Here is a 22778-nt window from a genome sequence, read left to right as displayed (position 1 = left end):
GCTGCCTGACTCCATTTCTCCATCTGCAAAATAGGTCACAGTGGTACAGTGCGGTGGAGATAGGCGGCAGCCGCTCCAGCAGTTTCATTTACCACCAGACCTGGCAATGCTGCTCCTTGGCGTGCAACCCAGAGAAATTGCTAAACAAAGTAAAGAACAGATAAACATGTGTGGCACATTCATACAACTGATATACTTTATACCATGAATGAACCTCAAAAATGTTATGACTGAAAAAAATCAGACACAAGAGGTCATGTACTGTATGATTCCACACAGATTAAATGTCCAGAAAAGGCAAATTCAGAGATAGAAAGCAGAATAGTGTTCGTGGGGGGGCGAGGGAGCAGGTGGAGGAGTGGGCAGAGACTGCTTTCTGGAGCAAGGAAATGTTCTACAGCTGGTTTGTGGTGGTGTGTAAATCTAAATATACTAAAACCCACTCAATTGTACAGTCTAAGTGGATGAGTAAGGATGTCAACTATCTCAATAAAGCTGTTAAAAATTTTTTCCTGACTCAAGTTGCCTTGAGGGTTCAGATGTCCTGCAGGGAGAAGGCTGCCACCGGCAACATGTGCCAGAACCTCAGTCCCTGGGCCCCAGATTTTGCAACCTTCTGCGGTCATCCTGAATGTTGATGGATGTTTAGCAGCCCCCTCCCCTGCTATTAACAACTGAAAATGTCTCCAGATATGGCCAATGTACCTGGGACAGAACTGTCCCCTAGACAAACCATCTCCCTTCACCCTGTTGCTCCAAGTGGTCCCCTTAATGAGACTGATGTGGTGACAGCTCAAACTGACTCAGATAGGAGCAGGGCCTAGGACCTGGGGGGGCTGCAGCCTGTGGACACAGGAGGCAGGGAGCAGCCTGTGAGGGGCACTGCCCCCGCATAGCTGCCTCAGTGCACCCCTCAGGGCCTCTTCTCCATTGTGAAGAGTGTGGTGAGGAAACCTGGCAGGGAAGCTTCGGCCTTCACAGTCATCCATGCACCAGCCCACCCTGCTGTGGGTCACACAGCAGGTGACAACTAGCTCATCTGCTTGAACTAGTCTCCCCACCTCTAGTCAGAGGGGATGCTTTCACACAACTGGTTTTCCTCTTACATCGTTTCTCCTCTGCTCAAATGCTGCTGGAGCCCCTCACTGGTTTCACTGCTCTCAGCAGACTGTGGCCATGAGCCCTTCGCTGTACCAAGCCACTGCCCACCACCTCCACACACACAGCCTCTCCAGCTTCCCGTGAACACACAAGCTGGGGCTTGCTTATCTCTCTGCCCAAAACCTCTGGTCAAATCCTCCCTCTTTCTTTGCTAAGTCAGGATGCTTGACCTGCAGGAAGTGCCCAAACACAGGTGGCATCACCAAATACAGCCACCTAGCAGAGTGGAAACTGAGAGGAAGATCTAAAACCCCCCAGCTCCCCACAGGTCTCTGCAACAGGACCTCTAGGCTGCGGAAAGAAAAACTCAGTGTAGCTTCCCATATGGCTGAGGCAGACTGGACCTTACTAACTCAGTACTGGGGCAGACATGCCTGGGGCAGAGCCTGTAGGGGTCCCCTAGAGCCCCAAGAGCCTTGTCCCGCCTTCCTCCTTGGCCAAGTCCGCAGTGGGCCCTGTGGGCAGTGAGGCAAGGCACATCCAGGTTACAACTGGCCCAGGACACTGCACAGCAGCAGAAGGTGCCATTTAGGGACACTGCAGGACTTGCAGGCCTGCACCTTGATTTCCACAGTGACCAAGCTCCCACTCCACACTACAGGTTCAGGAACCTCCACCCAACACACACCCAAAATCCATGGGCTCAAACAAGCTCCAACTAGCCACCGTGGAGTATGGTTTTCCCCCAGGAAGGCACCTTCTTACTGCTGTCAATGGCATCCCTGATGGAGGACGAAGGTGGGCAAATAGGGGGTCTCATCTCAGCTCCCCTTTCCAAAGGACCCCTGACCTCAGGTTACTTGTTGGTTTAAAAAAGTGACTACAATGCCAGCCTCAGGGGCCCAGTAGGCACCTGATATGTCAGTCACCCTTTCCTATGCCCCTCGGAGCTCCTTCCCTGTCTACCCAGCACAATCACACCTTAACCCCTTAGGTGCCCTGAAAGGAAGGTACCCCCTTCGATGAGGAAACCATGCAGAGGCCCATGGAAGAATGTGCAGAGGACACACACCAGAGAATGGCCATCCTGGAACCATCAGAGAAGTGGTTTTAGGGAATGCACCAGCAGATCACAAGAGCAGGACCCAGACCACGCCAGGCCTTTGTCCTCTGGCCAGGCCTCTACCCTCTCTCCCTGTCTACCCCAGGAGGCACTGAGAACCACAGTGGCGTGCTAGGCCTTGGGTCAGTTAAGGGAGGGACTTAGGGGGAACAAAGACACAAGGAACAGGAGGGAGCATCAGAGAAGGGAACCTGGGGACCAGCCTCACACAGGTGCCCGTGATGACCATGCAAGCCAGACAGGCAGTGTGAGGCAGGGCTGGGGCTGTGATTCCATAGGCGAGGGCTGTCTCCTTGTGGCCCCAGGGGCCTGGGTCCCCAGCCACACTTCCTGCTACCATTCTTCCAGCAGGTTCTAATAGATGATGAACAACCACTCAGGCTGCACCTGTGATCCTGAAGCAGACACTGAAGCCAGTCTGACCAGACAGTCCTGGGATAGGCCAAGGAATGTGGTTCTGCAGGGATATGGAAGGTCCTATGACTCTGCTGTACACACTGCAGCCACAAGGCATGCATGACCAGTTGTGCTTCATAAAAATTAAGTAAATGTAATAAACTAGAATTCGGCTCCTAGGAAGTCCCAGTGACCATGGCTGCAGCTGCCAGGCAAAGACCAGGCTCTGAATGGGGAGCAAGATGGAGGCAGCAGGTGTGTCTGCCTGGGGCTAGGGGCACCTCTTCCTGGGTGTCTGGGAAGGTGAGTGTTTTTCATGTGTAATTTTAGGGGCTGAGAGTGAGCTCACCTTGTGTAGGCTGCCCGAGCAGGGGCATCCACCCTGTCCCCTGCAGACCCTCCCTCACCAACTCCCCTGATCTCCTGGTGGGAGGCTGCTAGATGTCACACCTTAGTGACTCAGGCCCAGCCCTGCTCCCTGGAGGAATGTGTGCTTCTTCATAGGGTTTGTTCCCTCAGAACCATCACAGCCCCATAGCTCCTCCACCCCTGCTGGGCCCCACCTGTGCTGCTTCCTCCACACCCAGGGCTCCCCCTCTTGTCCCCAGGCTGTCCACTTTCGTGACAAGCCCCCTAACTTCCATCACCTGGTTCTGGACATGGGTGTCCACTCCAGGCTGCAGAGCTCACCTGGTGTCTGATGCTGCTGCTCTTGACCTACCACATACTTCAACCTTGTGACCAAATGCCCAGCTTCCCTCCAGCTAGTCCTGGAGACCCAGCTGTCACCACAGAAGGAAATAAGTCCTTTCCTGGCTCCTGGCCTGGATTAGAGGGGACTGCTACTGGGGCATCCCTATCACTCTGGGGGCTGCACAGGGCCTGAGACACAAAGGGTCCATTAGAACAGGAAAAGCACGATATACCTGGACAGCAAGATCTCCCGGGGGCCCACCTTGGCAGATGAGGCTGACCCCTCTACAACCAGCAGGCCTATTTCTCAAGGGCAGCCCCCACCATATGAACAGGACCTGACTCAGCTTCCAGCTAGGTGAAGACATGCCTGGCTTCCTGGGACTCTACTTCCCCACCTACAAAATGGATCTCAGGGTCACATCCCTGGACAGAAGCTACCTGGCCAGACAACATACAGTATAGAGGTTAGGACCCAAGGCTAGAGGGACATTTGGTGAGCTGGGCATGGGGGTACAAACTTTTAAGTTAGTTGTATAAGGAGGATGGACAGGCTGGCTCATCAGTCACTGAATGTGACAGGTCAAGACTGGGCATTGGGACACAGATACACTCCTTGTGAAAGGGGCATCTCATTGGGGTAACCTTGAAAGGCTTGTGCAGGTAGGTTATCCTGAGGCAGCCAAGCTGGTGCTCATTGGGGACAGTGCTTGGTATCATGTCCTAATGGTCCAGGGCCCTCAGCCAGGTATGAGCCTTGGGCGTGAGCCTTATACATGCCCATGCATGAAAGACAGCCATGTCAGAGGCCACAGAGGAGCTTGGCTTTGCAGCCGGGGCAGAGACAGCAGGGCAGGACTGGTGGAAGAGCCACAGGAGAGGGAGGGGAAGAGGGATGGGAGTGGGGTACAAATGAAGCCAACAACAGAGGGGACTGACCAGGGATCTGGTCCAAGCTGGTGACAGTAGGGAACCTCCTCCCTAACCTGGAAACCCAGGAAGGCTCCACATGCCCTGCCTCACAGGGACTTCAGGGGTGCAAGCTCTGCCTTGGGAGAAAGAGGTAGCTGAGGAAGCATGAGGAATGGCAGACTTTCTCCTGAAGCACTAACAGGAACAGCAAGGATCCCCGCCCCACCAGACCTGTTCTTTAACATCCTGTGGGACTGGCTGAGCTCACTTCCTGGCACGCACAACCAGGAGTCAGCAGGTCCCAGCACTCTCCTCAAAGCCCAGGATAGGCCCTTCTGGGAGAAGCTAAGGGCAGAATGAACCTGGGCTGGGCAGTGAGGAGGTCAGCTCCTCACTTTGACAGGCTCTCCTCCCCACCCTGACCAGGGTGATCCTGTGAGAGGAAATGAGATCACATATTCTGGCTGTAGGCTTCCAAGTTCAGCCCACCCCCAGATCAAAGCCAAACTCCTCCCAGGCCCACAGGCCTCAATGCTCTCTGACCCAAATGAACCCAAGCAGGAAGGGTGACTGCTCTCTTGCTACTGCTAGCCCCTGGACTCTGTCCCAAACTTTGCCAGTGTCCCCTCCCAGCCCTCTGGGACCATCATGTTTGACATGTGGACATCAGAGCTGGTCAGCACTCAGAACCAACTGCCTGTCTGGTCACCTGTCTTTGCCCTCCCCTCAGAACAGAGGGTGTGCCTCTCTTGAGGCTCAAAACATGGTCTTTTGCCTTCCTAAGAACCCTGGAACTCTGAGGACCAGGAGCCCCCAAACCATGGCTAGGACTACAGCTCATAAAGACTTCTAGCTCCACCTGCCATCCCTGTCCAATTCTGTTTTGGGGTCAGTGACCCATCTTTCCACCTCCTGAGAGGTCACTAGCCACTTCCCTCTATTCTCTACTCAGGCCTCTCACAGCCAGTTCCCTGTCAGGAGCCAAGCTGATCCTGGGTGTTGTCTGCAGCAACCCCTTCTGATTTCTTTGTCAGGAGCTGGCAGATGGAGGCTATAGTCCCACTTTCTCCCAGAGGAATAAGATGCCCTTGAGACCCAGGATTCATACCCACTCGCACCTAGAGCCAGGACAATTACCAGACCCTGGACCAGGGGAGGCTGAAGCTGGGCAGGTGGAATGGGTAGTGGTGTGGCCCTCACACCACCACCCTCCACAGGCACACGGGGACTGTCTCCTCACCCATTGGGCAGCCTGCCCAGCCCAAGGTACCTCCTTCAGCTCCTGTGCCACAGAGGCTAGACGCTCACTCTCCGACTGTGCATTGGTAAGCACGTTGCGCAACTGCTTCAGCTCCGTCTGCAGCTCCAGCACCTTGCGCATGTAATACTGCTCCTTGGAGGCCGACTCCTGGATCAGACTCTCCTCCCGGCTCTCACCATCCGCAGCCACCTTCCTGTGGTTCGTATGCACCTGTCCAAACGCCTGAGAACAGACACCAAAAGAGTGGGCCAAGCAGCACTCTTCCAAGTGTGCACAGAGCTGGACCTGGGGGCAGCTGATTCCAGATCTGTCCACTCGTCCTAGTGACACTTATGCCCAATGGAGCCCAGGCCTGCATGAGGGAACCATAGCATGAACCAGGACTCTCGGAGCCTGCTGCCAAGCCACTACTTGTGCCTAATTCAAGAGACTCCACCTGCCCTCCCAGGACCTGGGTGTGGAGCTAAAACTGCCAGACAGGAGAGGATGCTGTCACCCCTGGACCCGGGAGGGCTTTGGGTTGTGAGAGGCAAAAGGGCACAGGAAGAAGCCCCCATGGTAAAGAGCAACAAGGCAAGGGTCCTGGACCAGCGGGGGCTCCCATCATGTCTTGTCCCCGAGGCAAGGAGCCAGGCCCCCAGGAAGTACCTCTGCTTCTCCTTCTTTCCAGCCCTGTACATCCCAGTAGCCAAGACAGGATCCCCACGGGCCAATCTTGGGTGTCCTCCCCAGTGTGCCCTTCCCACTGGCTGTCCCATGCAGACGTGAGGGAGACCCTATCCTTTACAGGGCTCCTGGACAGCAAGAAAACTGATGCCTTTATTTCTTGACAGAAATAGGAACATTTTCACACACTTACTATGAGTGCCTAGGTTAATATGCCAATACAACCAGACTAATACAGTAGATTAATATGAGCCTAGGAATTTAATCTAAGAAAACACTTGGGAAAATGTGCAAAGCTATGTATAAGACGTTACTGGGCGGGACTGTTTCTTACACAAGAAAGTGACTTGTTTCTCTGCAGTGGGGGTACTGCCTAAATAAAACAGGGTCTGGTTAGGTTAACAGCTTGCCCTCCCATTGGCGGGTCTTGCTCATCTGCCCCCAGACACTGACAGAGCCGTTCAGTTTACTTTCAAACCAAGTGAGCTCAACCCTGTGATTTCTGTTGCTATCCTCCTCCTCCATCCTGGTCAGGGAAAACCCAGAGCACAAACTGTGTCTATGCAGGACCTGCCCCACCCTGGGTGGCTGCCTGACTCCCAGCTGCACACCGGTCTTGGGACTCCCAGAACCTGCCATGCTCCCAGGAGGGCAGGAAAGCACCAAGCTCATGGTGTCTTTCCAAACCTCCAGACAAGCCTAACTGGGTGGACAGAGCAGAACACGCTCACGAACCTTCAGCCAAAATGCAGACATCCCATGAGGCACTGAGTCACCCTCAGAGGCTGTCCAGAAGTGGAATGGCTCAATGCTGCAATGCACACACACACGCGAGTCCAGGCCTGCTGAAGACAGCCTGAGCACCCAGGAAGCTTTCCAAAGACTATAAATATGAAAGACTTGCACCCTTCCCCCCCGCCCACCATCAACTCAAAGCCATGGCAGGGACTGATCTACCCCCTATGTGGAAACACTAAAAATAACTAGGAAGTTGATGTGATCGAGCACTGGTTTTCAAGTCACTGGACATCAGGTAGTGAGAGGCAGGACACATATAAGCTTCCAGGTCAGCCCCAGCCCCTCTCAGAAGGAACTCCAGCCATGGAACAGAAAGAGTACAAGGTGGTGAGCTAATCTAAGAGGACGAGGCAGTGCTGAAAGAAGGTAGACAGGCAGTGATGGTAGCAGACCTGCAGACAGAGGAGCCCTGAGTCTTCCCAGGGAATGGTCTGTGCAAGCCTCTGAGTAAGCCACTAAGGCTGGGAGAGAGCCACCAGCAGGATAGAAGGAATCATCCCATCACTCTAATAGGCCCTGGCCAAAATAGAGCCAGGTAAATCCTCTCTGGTCCTAACCAACAACACTTAAGGGCAAAACCTGAAAGGATCCAAGAGCTATATCCCACAATGAAGCATGAGAATACACACAGGAATGACAGCACTGTCTCCCAGTCAAAATCCAGCATCCCATCACAGGTCACACAGCCCACCAAGGGGGCAGGGCATAGCCCAGGAAGGATGTGGATACCTGAGACACAGTAACAGATCAGGGAGGGACACTAGCCAGGAATGAGTGCACAGGGTCAGGAGGCAAAGGTATAGAAGAGGGAGGGACAAGAGGTGAGATGAAAAGGGCACTGGATGGGATTAACATTAGATTACATGGCACAAAAGAAAAGATATGAAAACTGAAAAAATAGTAAAAAAAGGCTATCCAAAATGAAACACTCAGAAAAAAAGATGAAAATACCAAACAACACAAGTGAGCTGTGGGATTTCAAGGAGACTAATGCACAGATAACAAGAGTTCCAGGGCAGGGGTGAAGACAGAAAAATACTTGAAGAAATAATGGCTGAAAATTTTCCCAATTTGATGGAAACTATAAAACCTACAAGCACTAGCATCTCATCAACACCAAGGACAAGAAATATAAAGCAAACTGCACCAAGGCATACCACAAAACTGTTTAAAACATGGAACACAGAGAAAATACTAAACTCAGCCCCAGAAAAACGAATATTCCTTATACAGAAGCAAAGAGAATTACAGCAGGTTTCTCTGATAAGCCTAGAAATAGCAGAGCAACCTCTTGGAAAACACAAAACAAAAAGCCAATTAACCAGAGTGCTACATGCAGTGACAACTGCTTACAACAGAGGTGAAATAAAGACTTCAAACATAAAAGAGCTAAAAGATTTTTATCACCAGCAGACCTGCATTACAAGATGTTAATAAAATACTTGGGCAAAACCAAACACATGTAGCAGGTGGAAATGTACATTTATGAGGAGGAGGAAGCAGCACCAGAAATGGTAACTATGTGAGTAAATATAAGACTTGTTTTTCTCTCATTATTTAAATCCCTTTAAAAGACAATTAACTGGAGATTCAATGCAACCCCTACCAAAATTCCAATGGCACTTTTTTTTGCACAAACAGAAATCCATATGGAATATGAATAGCTAAAACAAAACTTGAAAATAACAAAGTAGGAGGCCTTAAATTCTCGACTTTGAAACTTATATGAGGCTCCAGTGATAAAACAGAGTGGAACTGGCATTAAGAATAGACAACAGAGACCAATGGAACAAAAGAGTCCAGAAATAAATCCTCATGTACGTGATCAATTGAATTTGAAAAGGGCATAAAGCTAATTAAATGATGAAAGAATTTTTCAACAAATGGTGCTGAGACAAATCCGTGTGCAAAATAACGAAGTTGGATCACATACGTCATATACAAAAGTTAACTAAAATGGATCAAAGACCTAAATGTGAGATCTGAAGCAATGCTCAGAAGAAAACGAGTAAATCTTCATGACTTTGTGAGCAATGGGCTATTATTACACATGACACTACAAGCATGAGCAATGAAAGAAAAAAAAATAGATAAATTGGACTTCAAAATTTTAAAACTCTGTGTATCAGAGGACACTATAAGTGAAAAGACAATTCACACATTAGACAAAACTATTTTAAATCTTACATCTGATAAGGGTCTACTATCTAGAACATATAAAGAACTCCTAAAATTCAATGATGAAAGAATAAACAATCCAATTTAAAAAGGGACAAGAACTTGAATAGATATTTCTCAAAAAATATAAACAAATGGCCAGAAAGTACATGAAAAGATGTTAGATATTAGTAGACATTAGGGAAATGCAAGTCAAAACCACAATGAGATAGCATCTCATACTCACAAGGATGGCCGTAATTTTTTTTAAAAATGGAAGATAAGTGTTGGTGAAGATTTGGAAAAACTGGAACCCATACATGGGTGAAGCTGCTGTAGAAAACAGAATACAAGTACCTCACAAAGTTAAACATACAGTGACCAGATAATCCTGCATTTCCACTCCTAGGCACAGATCTAAGAGAAATAAAAATATACAGCCACACAAAAACTTACTGTACAAAAATATTTGTAATAGCCAAAAAGTAGAAACAATCCAAAATGTCCACCAACTGATGAATGGATAAATAAAATGTTGTCTATCCATCAAATGGAGTACTACTTGGTAATTAAAAGCAATGAAGCACTGATACATGATACAACATACATGAACTCTGAAAACATTGTAAGTGAAAAAAGACAGTTATGAAGACCATATATTATTGTATACCATTTATTGTACATAAAATGTCCAAAACAGGCACATCTCTGGAGACAAAATGGATTAGTGGTTGCCCTGAGCTAGAGATGGAGTTGGGAGGTTGGAGTTGGGAGGGGTGCAGGGTATCTAACATGGGTTGTGGTGACCACTGCACAAATCTGTGAATGCACCAAAGGCCACTGAATTGTATACTTAAAATAAGAGAATTGTGTGGTATGTGAAGTACTGAAATAAGTAAAGCTGTTAAAATACAGCTGTTTTAAAAACATAAAAAGGACAGAAAAAGACAAACCATGCCAATACTCATCCAAAGAAGGCTGGGCCCTGGCTGGGGTGGCTCAGTTGTTTGGAGCATTGTCCCATCCACCAAAAGGTTGAGTTTGATTCCTGGTCAGGGCACATACCTAGGTTGTGGGCTTGATCCCTGGTCAGGGCGCATATGGAAGACAACCAACAAATTTTTCTCTCATACCAGTATTTCTCTCCCCCCACCCCACCTTCATAACTTAGATAAAATGAACAAAGTCCTTGAGAGACAAACTATCAAAATCCACTCAAGAAAAAAGTAGATAACCTGGAACTGAATGTGTAACTGTTAAAAACCTACAGAGAACATGCTGGGCCCAGATGGCTTTACTGGTGAATTCGATGAAACATTTAAGAAAGGAAGAAATTCAACTGTACACAAACTCTTCCAGAAAACTGAAAAGGAAGAGATACGTTACAATTTATTTTGCGAGACCAGCATTAACCTGTAAACCAAAACCAAAGACATCACACACACACACACAAAAGGAAACTAAAAACCAATATCCTAGAAAAACACAGATGTAAAAAAGTCTTCACAAAATTCTGTCAAATAGAATCCACCAAAATGTAAAAAGGATAAGGAATCATGATACAATGGAATTTATCCAAAGAATGTAGGGCTGATTAACATTAGGAGAAAAAGCAATTGTGATTCAATATATTAACAGACAAAAAGGAAAATTCATATGACCTCAAAATATGCAGAAAACAATCTGACAAAATTCAACATCCATCCCTGATACTTTGAGCAAACAGAAAGGAGGTTCCTCAACAAGATAAAGGGCATCTTCCAAAAACCTTATAGCTAACATTATTTAATGGTGAAAAGCTGAGCCTTCCCACTTCTGCTCAACATTGCTCTGGAGTTCCCAACCTACAGTGCAATGAAGCAAGAAAAATCAGTCATCCAGATTGGGAAGAAAGAAGTAAGACTGTCATGCAATGTGTTTTAATCATGCATCACTCGACAGTCTATACATAGAAAATCCAAAGGAATCTATTTTATAAAGGAGCCACTAGAACTAATAAGTGACTTCAGCTAGGTTACAAGATACAAGATCAATATACAAAAATCAAACTTATATCAATACACTAGGAATAAACTGTCAGAAAGTGAAAAAATTTCATACTATTTATAAGAACATCAAAAATATTAAATATTTATATTTAGATCTGACAGAAGATATACAAGACCTACCCACTAAGTGTCACAAAATATTGCTGGGAGAAATTAAATACATGGAGAGATACATCACACATAGCTTATACCCTGTTCATGGTCCAGAAGAGTCAATATTGTTAAGATGCTATTTCTTTGCAAATTGATCTTTCAATTTATCACAATGCCAATTTCTCAGTAGAAATAGACCATCTGATTCTAAAATTCATACGGAAATTCAAAGGACTTAGAATAATGAAAATAACTTTGAAAGAAAAGTAGCAAGACTAACACTACCTGATTTCAATATTTATAATGCTAAAGTAAGACAGTACAGTGTCAGCATAAAGACTGATAAATAGTCCTGATCAGAACAGAAAGTCCAGAAATAGACCTACACACATACAGACAACTGATTTGACAGATGCAAGACAATTTGCTGGAAAAAGTATACCTACCCATACCTCAGAGCATATATGAAAATAATTTAAAAGAAATCATAGGCTTAAACATTAAAAGTATAAGACTTCTAGGGGAAAACAAGAGAAAATATTTGTGACCTGGGACAAGACCCAAAAGGAAAAATTGGTAATTTGGACTTCAAACCTAAGATGAAAGACAAGTTAAGAGAATAAAAAGACAAGTTATAGACTAGGATAAAGTCTTTGCAAATCACACATATGATAAAGGACATGTATCCATAATACAAGAACTCTCAAAACTCAGAAAAACAACCCATCCCTGACTGGGGCGGCTCAGTTGGTTGCGTGCCCTCCTGTGAAGCGTAAGGTCACTGGCTCCATCCTCAGTCAGGGCACTGCCTGGCTTGTGAGTTCCGACAGAGGAGACAACCAATGTTTCTTCCTTGCACTGACGTTTCCTCTTCCTCCTTCCTCCCTCCCTTCTTCCCCTCTCTCTAAAAATACATCTTTTTTTTTTTTAAAGAAAAAAAAAACAGTAAAAAATGGGCAAAAAAAAACCCTGAACTGATACGTCATCCAAGATGTATGTATGGAAAAGGACAACATGAAAAGATGTTCAACATTGGAAAATGACCACTACAATGAGATACTACTACATACCTACTAGAATACTGAAGATTAAAATGCTTAACCCTACCAAGCGTTGGCAGGAGGTGGAGCAATTGGGACATGCTGCTAAGCGATACAACACTTAGGAAAACAATTTGGCAGATTCTTGAAATTTAAGCATGTATGTGATATAGCATAGCCAACCACCCCATAGTATTCACCCAAGAAAAAAATGAAAGCACATATCCATATAAAGACTCAGAACAAAACAAAACTGAAAACAACCCAATGTCCACCAATAGGAAAAAAATTTTTTTTTTTAAAGCATGGGGCAGCCACACTATAAAATACTATAGGCACACTTCATTTCATTGTACTTTGTTTTAGTGTGCTTCATAGGTGTGTATTTTTTACAAACTGAAGATAAGACCCTCCACCAGCTAAAAGACAACAACTTGCTTTATATACCCGCTTTATTTTGGTGGTCTGGAACAGAACCCTAAACACGTCTGAGGTTCGCCTGTACTCAGCGATCAAAAGGGAGGAGCTATTGATAACCATATCAACACAGATTCATCTCAAATTATGCTTAGGGGAAAGCCAAACCAAAAAAAAACAAAAACAACCACCAGTACATGCTATATGGTTTCCTTTATATAAAAACTAGAAAATATAAATAAATGTATATTGCACTCTCCTGGAGAGGAAGAGGGAGGAGATTACAAATGCATCTAGGGAACACACAGGGTGATGGATACCTTCATCATCTCTATTATGTTGGTGATCTCATGATCAAATGGAATCCTTAAATATATTCAACTTACTGCATTTCAATTCTACTTCAATAAAGCTGTCTAAAACAACTCAAATATTTCTGAAGCATCCTAACCCCAACCTGAAGAATGTGAACCTAGGAGCCCCATCCTTGTGCTCACTGCTCTAATCATAGGCCAGGAGGCTGAAAGTCAGGTGGAAACTGTGCTCCTGGTCACTCAGCCCACCTGTCTGAACAATTTCTGACCAAGGCATCCTCATTCCCACCTCATACGATCCTGTGTGATTAAGTCCATCTCAAAATCTGCCTACCCATGCTGGGAAGCACTCAGAGAAATGACATCCACCCTATGACTGGCAGAGCCTCCAGATGGGAATCCAGCCTGGGCCTCTAACCTAGTCCTGCCCACAAAATTCCCCAGATGCTCTGACAAAGAAAGGCAACACCTACTGGAATAATACAGCACACTGGTTTTGGCTTCAACGGGTGGTGGCAATGTCTCTGTGATGTTCCCCCACCCTCACCCCCACCCCCACCCCCGGAGCTGCCCTGGCTGTGGGCAGGCTGATTGCTGTTAGTGACAAAGACTCCTAGCCCACACCCTACCCACTGCTCTGAAGCTGCACAGACCGGGCAAGCCCTAACACCACCCAGTGAGCCCAGGTGTGAGGTCACAGCTGGCTCCCCTTCAAGTTCATCCACACAAAGGTGGACACTGTGCAGAGGTCCAGACTGAGTGAACCCCAAATCTCAGGGAAGGCGCCAGCAATGCAGCATGGTGTAACAGGAGCAGCTGCCTCTGGGAGAGCCCAACGTGGGTGACATAGCCTGGACAAGATGCCAAGGGCAGTGGGGCCCAGTACTCAGGGTGCCCACAGAGCAGGACACAGCAGGAGTGGAGTAGGCATGGGGGCCCTGGGCTATGGTTCCAACTAGAGATGTGCTGAGCTGGAGACAACAGAGTTAGCAACTGAGACCATTGATGAGGACAAGAGTTTGATGTGGATGGAGCTGTCACAAAGATATTCTTGCAGCACATCAAGTCTCTGCTCACCCAGTGGCTGGGTAGCACCCCCCCTCCACTCCCCTCCCACCTCCAGAGGAACCAGCGCCTCTACAGCCAGCACTTTGACCATAATCAACAAGCTAAGACACACGCCCCTCCACAATGACCTCCAGGGAAGGGGTTAACAAGCACATCATACCAAGCCCAAGGCCCCACCAGACACTCAAGCCACTATAGCCCCGATTAGGCTGAGATGCAGAGACAGAAGCAGACACAGAAGCAAAGATAACAATTATAGGGAATGGGTATCTGTTGACCACCTGAGGAGAAGCACTCCCAGATTAGGGGTCAGCATGCTGCAGCCCCACAGGTATGTCTGGCCCAAGCCTGGTTCTGCAGGCAGTTTGCTGTAATACAGCTAAATGAGAGAGCTGATGCAGGCCAATGTGACACTGAGACCACCGGCTAGAATCCCTGTGCACAGGAACTGGGGCCCAATGAGATCTGCTGGTTCTCAGGCCCAAACCAGGGTCAGTCAGCAACCTGACAGAGACTGAGAACCTGGTGTCCACAAGGAATATGTGGACTTCCCAAGCAAAAGGCCCCATTTGACATTTCCTAACCATGTGTTTCAGGGCAGAGGCCTTCTGGGGAGAGATAGTCCCTCTGTAGTGGTTCTGGCCCTAGGTCCTACCCCAACACTAAGGGAGGAGCCAGAATGCCCCTCTGGGTGGGGTACCCAGGGCAAGGGCAAGGGCAAGGGCAAGGGCAAGGGCAAGGATGGGAGGGTGGAAACAGGGAGGCAAACAGGAAGAGACCCCAAGCAGCTCCACACTCTTGGTACCAAAATCTATATTGGTCATGGTTCCCCAGAAAAACAGAACCAAGAGGACATGGAGATACCTACATATAAACATATATCTTGTAGCCCCAGTGCACAAGGAAAGGACATGGATGTCCCAACTCAAGAAAACACAGAACTCTGCCTTTTGTTCAATTTGGGTCCCAAGAGAGTGGATGATGTCACCCACACAGGGAGGCATCTCCTGAACCAAATGCTGGTCTCTTCCAGAACCACCTTCAGACACACCCAGAATGATGCTTCACCAGCTGGCTGGGCTCCCTCAATCCAGCCAAGTGGACACACAGAATTAATCACCGTGCAGGCGTGGGGTCTGTCTTAACAACTCTCAACTCTGTTGATGTGGTTGAAAGCAGCCACTGACATGTGCAAGAGTGAGTAAAACATTCTTCACAAGACCAGATTGAGGGCCAGATATGGACTGCGGGGGCCAGCACCTCAACAACATATGGCATCAACCTCCTGTGGTTCACTGCAGAAAAACTAAGTGTGTGCTGGAAAGACGCATCCCTAAGCCAACTGCAGAGGCAGAAATACACAACAGGTCACAACCTGGAAGGATGGGGCTGATCCAGGTGGAGGTATGAGTGTGGCCAAACCCCATGCCTGAGCCCTGGACAAGAGGCCCCTTTCCTCCTTGGTCATGGCAGATCCCTGCACCCAGCAGGCAGAAGAGCAGGTATGAAGCACAATGGCACCTGCTGCTGGGAATCCACCCTAACCATGAGCCAGGCTGGTTCTTCCCACTCAGTGCACCTGACTATACACTGGGTGTGTGTGTGGAATGCCCAGTGCTGAGGCAGCTGTATGGACCCAGGTGCACAGGTGAAACAAGCCACATCAGGCCTAGTTTTAACTCTGAAGTGTGCCAGGGCTTGAAGAGCAACCCTGTGAGTTCTGTCCCTGAACCTATGCAGGCCAGACCCTTTGGCCCCCATGGAGTGGTGTGTCTGCTCTTCCTTGCTCAAAAGAATGGCTTTGGGGCATCTCTGCAATGAGCACTGGTCACCAGTCCAAGCTCACAGAACTAACACTTAGTCTGACACAACTACTCTAGGCCTGCAAATACTGTACTTTGTGGTGTATAATGTGCTCCTGTGTATAACACACACCCATGTTTTTGGCCCAAACTTTCAGGGAAAAAATCTTTCATTTTAATTTTTCAATTCAATTTTTTATTTATATATAAGACCAAGTATTATATTCCAGGGTATTATTTACCAGGCCAAAGCCTGGAATCCTGGAGATCTACCAAATGAACAGAATCACTGCCACCTCGGCTCACCAATAGTCTTGACTATTGATCAGTCACTACCAGCACCACAGCCTCTCTATCCCCCAACCAGAGTGAGGAGGCTCTGAAGTGTCCGGTGCCCCTCTGCCAGTTCAAAGTGGTATCCCTACCAGATTCTTGCACTCAGGAGCAGATTCTCAGAGCAAGTATGCACCACCTTGGGCAGGACACTGGCTTAGGCAGAGCAAGGCCACCTGGCAGCTGGTGGTAGGGAGGGAGGGCTCACTCCATGTAGTCACCATCTGCTGGCACACTTATACCCAACAGACCTGCTGCCAGCCCCACCTAACTAGCTGAAGCAGTAATTCACTGCTTCTATCCTGAGGGAGGGAAGAGCACGGAACTCGGCAAGGAAGAGGAGAAAGAAACACAAGCCCCTTGCTGGCCTGCCAGTCTGTGCTCAATATTGATGGATCAATAGGTATTGATGGACTCCCGCCAAGCCACAGGGCTTCACCATTCACTAAAGTCATAGGCAGATCTGGCAACTCTGAGGACTGGAAAGAACACATAGTATGGTGGAGGTTACCTGTCACATGGGGCCACACTCAGACACTTCTGTGTGGCCAACTCCCATCCAGCCCGTAAAACCCCATTTCCACAAAAGACTCATCACACTCAAGAAAGGGATCACACCTGTGAAGTCGATACAGCTAACAAGGTCAATGACATTACTATGAAGTAAAGATTTTATACCATTAAAAGATTAAAGTCTTTGATTAAACCTATCAACACTGAATTCGCTGGCCCAAACAGCTGAGTAGAAAATACTTAGTAATGGCACACATTCAAGAATCTGTCAACTAGAGATCTGGCATTTAGCAATTGCAATCATTTGGCGATATGCAAATAAATCAGACTTAGCATCAACACAACACAGAGAAGATTAACAGCAGGATGAAGGGCACAGCCTTCTTTCCCAGACAGAGATTTTCCCTAAGGAAATGATATCACGATGGAATGGAATAACATCACAGTAATATAAAAAGGGAAGAAAATCCACACATGTTAAAACAAAATAAAAATATATATTTAAAAGTTTTCTGCACATCTAAAACTGTACTTTAAAAAAAACTATGAAATATATATTAGCATGCACCCAAACACATGGAAATTGACCTCTTCAAATGTCTGTATCAGAGAGGGCATAAAGAACAAAAACAACAGGAAGTCGAATAAACAAAAGATAGAAACACGGCACATCAGAAAGTGAGAATCACTGCCAAAGTGGTACTGTGCTCAGGGAGGGGCTGCACTAAAAATACACATTAAAGATAAAGAAATACAGAAACTGAACAAGGTAACAACTCTCACACAGGGGAATTAACACAACAGAAAACCCAAACACTAAAGAAAAAAGCCAAAGCAACTAAGTTAGTATTATTTTCTCAACCTGTGCAAAGTACCAGGTCCCTAAACCAGGGATGGTAGAACCAGAGCTGGAACCCAGAGCTTCTCTTGTCTATTGCCACATCCACTCACAGCAGGAGACAAACCAGAGGAAGGGGAGGGAGGATGGTAGTTCCGGCTCAATGGACATGCCCGAACTCCTTCAGGAGCTCCACAAATCCTCCCTTCACAGTGGGGTTCTTCAACATCCACAGTGACCATGCACACAAAACCTCAGGTGACACTTCAGCAAACAGAAACAACAATCCACCTGGAGAATTATTCATTCATGTGCCCCAGAAACACAAAACCAGTGGCACCCATTCAACTTAAAAATTGATTCAGCACCTACCAGTAATCAAAATAGGCCAAGTAAAATATGTAAACCATACAATGTAGTGTGTCAGAAGTGGAACCACAGAGTAATATTTAGAAAGGAAGAATTCCATCTACACTACGATGTATTCACTATGACCTGACCTCACTTTTCAACTTAAGCTTTAGAAAAATATATGTGGTAACTTACTTTCTTAATGTTATAAAAAGAGCATTTATATAACAAATCTCCCAAACAGATTTAAAATGACAGCAAACATTAACAGAGAACCGAATGCATTAATAAATAATGAACAAGTACTGATGTCACTCCCCTTAATTAAAAGGCTGAGGCAAGAAAACCTCCCATCACACTTCAAAGAGACTAGAAGGAACAGAAAAAAGAATAAATTCCATACTGTTGGCAAGTGATGATTTCAACTAAGAAAATGCACTAAGAAATACCTCCAAAAGGTTATTTAGAGATCTCTGATCCCCCAAAACTAAATTATTAGGTCAGGAATAAATAATTTTAAAAACCAGCAATTACATTTATAATCTCAGCATCAAAACATATTAGCACTAGAATATTACTTTAACTAAAAACACAAGTCTTATTCAAAGGAAATGATAAATATGCTAATGAAAAAGGTTGAATCTAGTCCTTACATGGAGCTCACCAAACATGGGCAACACAGCTCTCTCTGTGCCTGAAGGAAGCTATCCAAATTCTCTGGGCTTACTTCAGAGTAACAGTAAAGTTTATCTAGCACATTTAAGAAGCAAAAAGATTTTCCCCCTCATCTACATTGAAAAAATGTAAAGATATAATTCACATCCCCTAACAGTCACCCTTTCAGTGTGTACAATTCTGTGGGGTTTAGTACCGCTCTGTGCAACCATCACCACTATTCAATTCCACGTTTTCATCACCCCAGAAAGACCTATCCCCATTACTAGTTACTCACCAGCTCCCCCTACCTGCTCCCCCAGACCCTAAAAACCATAAATATGTATTTTCTGTCTATGGATTTGCCTACTCAGGATGTTACATATGAAGGGAACCTCACAATATGTGATCATCTGTGACTGGCTTCTTTCACTGAATATAATGACTTCGAAGTTCATCTATGGTGCAGCATGGATCAGTGAGACAGGCAGAGCCTCTCTTAAACGGATGGGAATGCTCTCCAATTATTTTTTAAGCCTCCCCTACATAAGTTTAAAGTTTCTCTTCAGACACTCCCCAAAGAGCTCTGCTCGTACCTGTGCCAGTGGATGCCTGCTCATGGCGGGAACCTAGAAAGCAAAGAAATCTACTGTGCATCTGCATGAAGAACCTGGCCCTACAGAAGACAGACCCTGACAGCAGTTAGGGAGCCATACTCTTCATTAGCATGTGCTCCCTTAATGCAACTGAGCCCCCTCCTTTTCTCCTTTCCTGCCACCTTGTTTTCAGTATACCTCTTCTTCTGAATCTGTTTCACCTCCTCTCTTGATGTCTGTCCTGTAGGGGAGCAAGAACCCCTTCCCCAGTGACACTAGCACTTTGCTTCTCTTATCGCCAAACACTACCCCACTGTATGAATGGACCACATTTGCCATCCATCTGTTAATGTACACGGTCATTTCCACTTTGGGGCTGTTACGAATAATGCTGCTGTGAACACTTATGTATGTACGTTTTCGTGTGGACACATGCTTTCAATTCTCTCGGACATATACACAGGAGTAAACACCTGGGTCTTTTGGCAACTCTGTGTTTAACACTTTGAAGAACCAACAGATTATTTGCCAAAGCAGCCACACCATTTTTCATTCCACCAGCAACCTGTGAGTTTTGATTTCTCCACTTGCTTATCAACATCTGTTATTGTCTATCTTTTGATTTTAGCCATCCTAGTGAGTGTGAGGTTTCCTCCCATTTAAAAAAAATTAGTATTAGTAATAATAATGGCTACTACTCTTACCATTATCTGTAATTACATCATTTCACTTAATGCCTATCTCAAAGTTGTCTGGAAAATTGACATTTCCATTTTATGGACAAAGAAGCTAATGCTCCAAAAGGCCGAGGCATCAGCTATTTCAGGCAGAAGCACATCTGGAACTCTGGGCCATCCAGACCCCTCACGCCAGCTCCTTCCACTGCACTAGTGTCAGAAATACTGGCCGCAGGCAGGAGGAGCTATACCCAGAGTAAACAAAGTCTGACATGTCAGTAAGGAAAAGGCGGGCATCCCATAGGAAAACTGGCCAAGGTCCTGAACAGGCCCTTTCAACAGACAAGAGTCTCCAAGTGGGGAAATGCAAATCAGAACCAGGATGGCAACTAAGACAATATCAGAAAGGCTGGAATTTAACGCAGAAAATGATAGTTTGGGTGGGGAGGAGGGTGAAAGCCAGAAGTACCCACACTGCTAATGCAACCACCCTGGAAACGGCCTATCCTCCATTCACCTGACAGCCCCACCTGGGTGCCATCCACACGCATGCTCACAGTGGCACAGAGTCCACCAACCCAAACCTTGGGTAAGAAAGCATAGTAAGTCTACAAGAACCCTACCAGCAACAAATGCCAACAATCTGCAAATTAAGGCAACAGCACCTCATGATACAAAAAGGTGAGTAAACACACAAAAACAATGCCATGGGACTGCCTAGAATAAATCAAAAATAGGGAAATTCAGAGCCAGAACCATTACCCCTGGACAAAGACAGGGACCAGTCACTGGGAAGCTGACAACATGCCACTGTTCCACCTTTGGGGCTATGCAGGGCCATCAAGCTGTACAATTATGATCTGCGTACTTACTGTATTTATCTTATAGTACAAAAAAGCTCATTTTAATAAAAAAGGAGTACAATATGACAATCTTCAAAATGATTAAAAATAGGGTTTAAAAATAACCAGTAAGTTATATCTCAATAAGAAGTAAATAAATAAAATGCTTTCTAAACCTGAATATCAAAATAGAAGCAAACCATTAAAAATGACATAATATCTGACCTGCTATCCAAATGCACCATGCTAGGAGACAAGACACTCAGATACTGGCTGTGAGATAAAAACAGGCAACAGAACAGCAAGTGTGACCAGAAATGGTGTGCACATGCAGTTAAAGTCTGTGCATTTCCCTGTATGTAATTATAGCTAAAAGATCAATGAAACACAAACCAATATACCGCTAGCCTGAATATACCCCAGGAAGCCCAATCACTCCTTACTGATGAGACAGATGAGGCATCAGAAACAAGATGAAAGATAAATTTCCCATAAATGCAATTCAACAAATACGTGACACAAGAACATAAGGTCCTTCCCTGGCCAGTGTGGCTCTCAGTTGGTTGGAGTGTCATCCCATAACACAAAAGGTCATGGGTTCAATTCCTGGTCAGGACATATGCCTAGTTGTACATTTGGCCCCTGGTTGAGGTTTGTGAGAGAAGCAAACGATGTGTTTCTCTCCTCTTTCCCCCTCCCTTCCCCTCTCTATAAAGTATGTCCTTGAGTAAGGATACAAAAAAAGAGAAAAGAAAAGAAAAGAAAGCGAAGTCCAGTCAGCAGGAAGGGGAACAAGAAACAAACTATAGGTCCACTGTGGCCCGTATGCTTCCCATCACCCACACAGGAACACAGCCTTGCTGGCAACTGGAGAGAAACAAGTTACACCCCTACAAGACACCTGGACAAACAGGTTGGGGGAGAGGGGCATAAGAATGGTTGGAGCCCCTAGTCAATGGGGAAGCACTCAGGATAGCCATCCTAAAGAAGGCCCATGGGAAACCCTGCAGCACCCAGAAACAAAGCAGCTCCAAGGCCCAGCCAGCAGCCCTGCTCAGCTGGACCAGCTCTGCTCTCTGCTCCCAGGCCCCCACCAGGCCCTCTGCACCCTACCAGCTCTAAGGGATCTAGGGAGAAGATGAACAGCTGGAGGAGGCCCAGGAGGGCAGACAATAACCCAGGCCTATGCGCTTCACAGTCCCAGGTGAGCACATTAACTTCTCTCCTAGGAAGGATCTCCTTTCATAGGTGAGAAACTGAACTCTGAAAACAACCAAATCCATATTGTTTCCCAGTGGACTCACCAGAAAAGACAGGAAAGAGGCGGAGAGTTTGTTGAAAGCCCCACTGCTCAGCTGTCCGAGCCTCAAAATTACCCAGGGATTCAGAAACATCCGTTCCCAGGTGCAGGCATACCTGCCAGTTGCCCCTTCCCAATCTTGGGGTCTGGGGTCTGCAATCTGGCTTACTGGGGGGCAGTGCCTGTTTGTAAAGCCAGACCTACTTCACACAGATTTATGGGGATTTTCTCCCTCCTGGCACTCAGCCCTGCCACCCTCAGGTCTAGGTAACTGAAGTGGCAGAGGCCAAGAAGAGGCTGGCCTTTTTTTCCCAGAGAACCAGGGTGGCTGTCTGTGTCTCCATTCTGGACAAGAGGAGATAGGCTCACCTCATCGGAACTGCCCAAAAAGGTGAAAGTTCAGGCCCACACAGAGCCTCACATATGGGTGGTGTTACTGTGATCCTGAGAGTCAGACACTGCAACCCCAATGTCCACTAAAGGGAGGCACTGGTGACTTAGGCACAGCGCTCAAAGAAAACTAACCACCATGTGCAACTCTGTTGCCTCTCAAAAAAGCCAGACACAAAAGTCACCTGGATGCAGCCCTCAACACAGAAGTCTAGAACAAAAACCGATCACCGCATCGAGGCCCCATCCCCAGGGGAAGATGGAACTGGAAGGAGCATTAGGATGACCCTTACTGAGTGGGGTCTGGGAGAGGCAAAGCCCAACACCAAACACACAGTGTGGGCCAGGGTAGCTTCTCACACAAGGAGGAGCGCAAGCACTGGTACACCTGGTCA

General features: G+C 46.6%; 1 protein-coding gene across 5 annotated transcripts in view; it reads right to left on the bottom strand.

Annotated features, from left to right (window-relative positions):
* Positions 1 to 22778, bottom strand: part of IPPK (inositol-pentakisphosphate 2-kinase) — a 121781-nt gene that overhangs the window by 79969 nt on the left and 19034 nt on the right. For all 5 annotated transcript variants that reach the window (XM_037037143.1, XM_037037142.1, XM_037037144.1 and 2 more), the window contains exon 2: positions 5496 to 5708. In XM_037037143.1, coding sequence (XP_036893038.1) covers positions 5496 to 5708 — 213 coding nt within the window. The remainder of the gene's footprint in view (positions 1 to 5495; positions 5709 to 22778) is intronic.

The sequence above is a fragment of the Sturnira hondurensis genome, unplaced genomic scaffold (genome assembly GCF_014824575.4).
Source record: "Sturnira hondurensis isolate 20B ecotype Veracruz unplaced genomic scaffold, ASM1482457v3 Scaffold0022910, whole genome shotgun sequence".
NCBI classification, from domain to species: domain Eukaryota; kingdom Metazoa; phylum Chordata; class Mammalia; order Chiroptera; family Phyllostomidae; genus Sturnira; species Sturnira hondurensis.
Note: the sequence above shows the minus strand (reverse complement) of the source record. Positions and strands in the feature narration are given on the sequence as shown.